The following is a 5615-nucleotide window of genomic DNA, read 5'->3' as shown; positions in this document are numbered from 1 at the left end:
GGAGAAATGGTTCTGATGATGTTAACCAATGGCGATGGGGTGAAGTTGGTTGAAGAGAAGTTTGGGAACGACAAAGCGATGTTTGAAGGCGAACTTTCCAAAGTGACCAGTCGAGTGACTGAGGAATATCATGACAAAAAAGTGGGGTTTACTACGTACGAGACTGTAATTAATTACATCAACGACAAAGAAAATAGTCGGAAGATTATCCTTGACGCTGCATATATGAGTGACAAAGCGAACTGGAGCGGTCTCTTTGAAATAGTTGATTCTCCAGTTGTCATGTTTATGGACTGTTTAGAGAAGGGAGAGATAAAAGACGCTGTGAAATGCATTCCAATTATCAAAGAGATCCACTCGGGTGCTGTTGCATTGCAATATACACTTGCATTGATCAAGAAAATGATCGAGAACGAAAAGGAACTTGAGAAGATCCCGGAGTTAGTTTGGATGTTCACTCGAAAAGAAATCGTAGAGGGGAGTGGAGTCGGTGAAGGAGTCGAGTTACTTCGAATTTTGCGAGTGCTTATTAATAAAAGTGTTGTGATCTTGCTGAGGGATTGTAACTTCGAAGCACTCTACAAATTCTGTGAAAAACCTAATGAGGTACTTGGAAACGTGTTGAAAATGGAATTCAGAGACGAAATCGACGAAACAGATGGGATGAAAAACGCTGAGAACTTCGTCAAATTACACCCACCACAACACGTCTTATTCCTCGGAAAAGCCTTACTAGAAAACAACCATTATATCCCAACTTTGTTACTTGGGGTCGCTTCCCGTTTAAAAAGTCTGTTAGTGTTTCCGGAATCTAACTCGTACTTGGAAGAATTGATCGACGAGTTCCAGTACACCAATCTCGACATGGCAAATCTCATCAAAAAGTATAGAGAAATTGTTATGCAGAGTACTGCACTAAATGTCTAATTCTGTGTTTTTTCTTCTTATATATTTCTTGTTAATTATTACTGTTGTTGTGAGTAATTAAAGAGATTCTACACATATCTTAGGTATTTTTCGTTATTTTGGACTGAATTGTGTATATTTTGACTAAGATCCTATTTAATAAATCATATAAACTATATGATACTAAATTATAAGTCAATTTGTATATTTATATATGTAGGCATTATTAAATTTATAATATGACTTAATAGTTAAATATAATTTATTTAACTAGTAAAAGAGAACACGAAGTGAATGAGAGTAAATTAGTTCAAACAACAACATACGTGATTTTGACGCTCTTCTTGAGTTCGCCGTACCCACCTATTACACCAAGAACAGTTTCTTTCATCCAGAACGGCGAATTTTCGTATTGCACTGCAACGATTTCATCGACGTCTTGGACGCCAAATCCATTCAAAACCAACTGACTGATCGCGCCGTTCATTGGGTGGAATGAAGGGTTATGTGCGCAGTTTTCCAAGAAGTTACCAAAGAAGGCTTTGTCCTTCACGAAGAGTCCAACCGCGCAGTAATTGGCCAAATTGTCCAAATGACTCTTTTTAGCTGCTTTAATGACTTGTTCAATTTTCAAATCGTCGACTTTGTCGCCTTCCATCTTCTTCACACAGAAATTGTCGGTGTCTGGGAAGTTGATTTCAGGTAAGTCTGCGGGTGAGAAGTCGTACGGTAACAGATCGTGGACGTTGAAAGCTTTGTTGATTGTCACGATGAATATTTTGAGTGTTTTGCTGAAGGCGAACTGATTTATAAATTGTCTGCAATGACCACACGGGGTATAACTGACGACTAACAAGTCGATCACCTTCTCTCCATGTATCAAAGCGTTATTAAAAGTGCACTGCTCTGCATGGACGGAGTACCCTATCCAATGTTTCTCAGACTCCATATTGAAGCCAATGTATGCATTCCCAGACTCTTTACAATAACAACACCCACCAACGGGAAATTGAGAAGGTTTACAGAGTGCGTACTTGTACGCTATTTTGACTAAAGGTTTCAGTGCGTTGACAAGTTGATCGTCTTCCGAAGTCGATTCACTCATCGCAAATATTTTGGAAAGGAGTTCTTTGGGGAAGTACCCTTCAAATGGTGTTGCGGAGAAATAACTCCGGACTTGATCAAATATTGGGGCGTAGAGTTTGTTTTCAGACTCCAATTCTAAAGAGTCTAAGTGTGTGAATAAGACGCTAGACATCTGTGGGGAAGGTTTGGTATCAAAGTTTCCGTTTATATAATAATTGGATCCATCTCAGGCAACTCGTTCGAAGACGGAGGAAAATACTATGACGTTCGAGTAATCTTCTCCTCTAAATCTTCGTCATGATCGAAGTTTTAGAAGTATTTTTGGAACGTTTTTTTTTGCCATTTTTTGATTATGTCACAAAAAGTGCGATTTATACGAATTTTTTATTTGTGAGTTCGGGAAGTCCAGAGTATTAATTTGTTGTGCGAGATTTTATAATGAAATATAAACTATAATATTATATTTCTTTTGTTTATGTTAATAGTTTCTTATTTTTTGTGTTTTGTGGAAGTGTTGACACATCAAATTTATATCGGAAACAATTGTATTTTATTGTTTTTTTTATGAGAATTATTCTTTCCGATATATTTTATTGTTGTTTGTTTGAAAATAATAAAAAAACAAATTATGAAATTCTAAACCATTCGACTATAAAAATCATTTTTGTATTAATAAAAATTGTTAATTTATAATTATTTAAACCATCAAAATTAACCAAATAAAAAAATAGTATTAATAAAACCAAATATTTAACTATTTACAATATTATAGTAAAATATATTATAAAGGATAATACAATAAAATGTTCATAAAAGAAGTGAATTAATAAGTGCATGGACCTTTAGTTGTAATGGTTGGGAATTTCTTGAAGTAGACAGATGCAGAGCATCCACCCTGAGACACTAAGTCTGATGGGCAGTCGAAGAATTCCGGATTAGCCTTATTTGCGGAAGTGACCTTAGTGCACATTCTGAGTTCGGAGACGGATGCACCAGAGCAAGAGAAGAAGCCACGAGCTCCATAGACCTTCTCGATGATATCTCTCAACCATTCTCTGTCATATTTAGTCGATCCATCAGCAACAACGCCATTTTCTTTCAATTTTTCCCAGATGTTGACTTGCTTTCTAATGTTAATGGTGGCTCTGATGTAATCCAATGGACCATTTTCTCCAGTGTAGACATTGGCAGCGCATGAACCATGTTTACTCCACTCGTACATCGCAAATCTGCACTTCTTCATTGATGGCCAATAGTTAGAAACGTCCTTGGTCAACTCGGTATCGGCAAGTAACATCTTTTCGACTTGAGTATCAGTGAAGTCTTGAGAGCAGCATGATGGGTATGTTGAAGCTCCGTATTGTGGCCAATATCTATTCTGTTATTTCTATAATAATAAAACGATAAGAATACAAACCCGTGGATCGAAAAACCTTCCTCGAAGAATTCGTTGTTTGTGGGGAGAATGCAGCAGTTGTCCGAGCAGAAAGACCCGGGCCAAGTCTGGACGTGCATGACATAAGCAAAATCGTCTTGTTTGGTGTAAGATGAGCAGCACTTGAAGTTGCTGTGATCACAAGCACTAAGGGCTCCAAGAATCAAAGTCAAGAACAACATTTGGTATTGACAGTTCAGTCACCTTTTTATTTGGAACATTCATAATTCTACTAAAACACGAGAGATTGAATATGACTTTATTCTAATATCTTTTAGTTTTTCGGTACTTGTAAAGTAAACTATTGATAGTTTTGTTTAGTTTAATTCTTTAGTTGGAAGATATTAGACGCATAAAGTAAAAACACTCGTATGAATATTTTTTTGGTGGCATTTTCAGAGTTTTTGTGAGTACTTTCTGTTTTTTAAGGCTTAGTTTGGGTATATAATCTCGTTATTTGCTGAAATTATCATATAAAAGAAACTCAACACATTCTTTTCTGTTTTTCTTCTTCTTTGACTCATTTTAATTGAATAAAGTTGTTATGTGGAAAAAAACGGAATTATCATAATCTTAATATTTTTCTAGTTCTATTCACTTTTCCTTTTTTCTTAGTTTTTTAATAGGTTCAAAGTATTCAATTTTTTATAGTTTTTTATGGTTTTACAATGGTTGTTTTAATAGTTTAAATAATGAAATTATTCAAATAATCTTTCTAAATTTGAATTTAACAGTTCTATTTTTAAATAATATGAAAATAAAAATATTACAATATATTATAAATTATATACTAAACAAATAATTAAGTTTATTTTTTTATTTTTTTTCAATACTATTTTGAATAACAAAAAAAAATTATTTTTTATGTTTTTATTAATATTTAATTAATACAACTTAAATTAATAATTAATTATTTTAATACTTTATTTATAGTATGTTAAATATAATAATAAAATAGTTAATTTGTTATAAAATATTTTTATTTCTTAATACTTGATAAATAACAATTTTTACTATAATTTTACCAATATTTTTTAAAAAACAACAATTTAAAAATGTTATTTGAACAGTTAAAACAATTTTTTTTCCACACTTAAAACATTAATTTTGAGACCGATTAAATAATAATATTAATAAGTTATAATAACGAATAATTTTGTTTTAGTTTTTGTTATTAAACACGTCTATTGAGTATTTGGATACAACTGAAAGAACACAACATGGAGTTATAACAAGCAATTACGCAATAGGTGAGCGTGCCAATTTTCCTTTTTTGTCTTTCATAACCTTTTCAATCGGTTCCTGTTCTGAAGGAGTGAATTCCCCTGTTGGCATTGGTGTTTCGTGTCTTGAGTGGAGATTTCTTGGGCTTTTTGACTCGGTTTGTTTTGGCGACTCCTTTTCAATCGAGCTCATTGATTTTTTTCAGTCTTTCGTTGTTGAGATTATTACTTGAACTATAGTAAGTGGATATAAAAAGAGAAGCCTAAAACATTTAATAAAATGTATTAAAACAACTAAAACGCAAATGAATAAATGATACGCCAATTTCCCGATATTTTAGTGTAACAAGACCTCTTCCTTTTTTGAGTCTTTTTTATGTTTTCTCGATGCTATTACTGCTACAAGAAGTGCCCATAAACACAATATAATCGTTATGGCAGCTATTACAAAGTACTTGAAGTACTTTTTGAAAAAGTTCTTATCATTGATTTCCACAACCTGAATGCTCACTTCGTAAGTCGTGTTTTCGGGAATAGTGATATTTAAGTAAGCATGTTGTCCTTTCGTCACTTCCTTCTTTAGAGAAGAACTCCCTTTGCACGTCCTAGAAGAGTATGAATCTTTCAATGACTGAAACCCTTCTGACGTACACTCTTCGAAGACTTCAATTTCAACGGGGCGTTCCGTGGAGTGCGAACAAATTAAGATACTCAAAGTCTCGTCGGCATCTGCCTCTAAACGGAGTAAAGTAGATTCTGTGAATTCCTTTGCACATGGTATGTCAAGTCGATCAATTGTTGAACAATCAAAAACGGCATTGACAAACTGGAACAAAAGGAGGAGGCTTACAAGAAGCATTGGATCCAGTTTGTTCAATAGTTCTTTTTTGTGTTAGTTTCTGTTCTCCTTTTAATTTGTTATTAAGTAATTATTTCTTAGAACTTTATCCAACAAAACAGAATTA

The 5615-nt window shown here is 33.6% G+C and overlaps 4 protein-coding genes across 4 annotated transcripts; 1 reads left to right on the top strand and 3 right to left on the bottom strand.

Moving 5' to 3' along the window:
• Positions 1-927, top strand: EIN_019160 (hypothetical protein; the record flags this gene model as incomplete). Its single annotated transcript, XM_004257260.1, has 1 exon — positions 1-927. A coding segment is annotated over one exon (927 nt), but the record flags the coding sequence as incomplete, so codon positions are not given.
• A 289-nt stretch (positions 928-1216) lies between these two features.
• On the bottom strand, positions 1217-2164 carry EIN_019150 (cytidine deaminase, putative; the record flags this gene model as incomplete). The annotated part of the gene is made up of 1 exon (XM_004257259.1): positions 1217-2164. One exon carries the CDS (start codon positions 2162-2164, stop codon positions 1217-1219), a length of 948 nt encoding a protein of 315 aa, XP_004257307.1.
• Positions 2165-2815: 651 nt separating this feature from the next.
• On the bottom strand, positions 2816-3609 carry EIN_019140 (ribonuclease 1 precursor, putative; the record flags this gene model as incomplete). The annotated part of the gene is made up of 2 exons (XM_004257258.1): positions 2816-3365; positions 3410-3609. 2 exons carry the CDS (start codon positions 3607-3609, stop codon positions 2816-2818), a joined length of 750 nt encoding a protein of 249 aa, XP_004257306.1.
• A 1378-nt stretch (positions 3610-4987) lies between these two features.
• On the bottom strand, positions 4988-5509 carry EIN_019130 (hypothetical protein; the record flags this gene model as incomplete). The annotated part of the gene is made up of 1 exon (XM_004257257.1): positions 4988-5509. The coding sequence occupies one exon, from the start codon at positions 5507-5509 to the stop codon at positions 4988-4990; it is 522 nt and encodes a 173-aa protein (XP_004257305.1).
• Positions 5510-5615: the final 106 nt, after the last annotated feature.

Source organism: Entamoeba invadens (assembly GCF_000330505.1).
Source record: "Entamoeba invadens IP1 unplaced genomic scaffold scaff_1105074724629, whole genome shotgun sequence".
NCBI classification, from domain to species: Eukaryota; Evosea; order Mastigamoebida; family Endamoebidae; genus Entamoeba; species Entamoeba invadens.
This window is presented reverse-complemented; position numbering and strand designations above follow the sequence as displayed.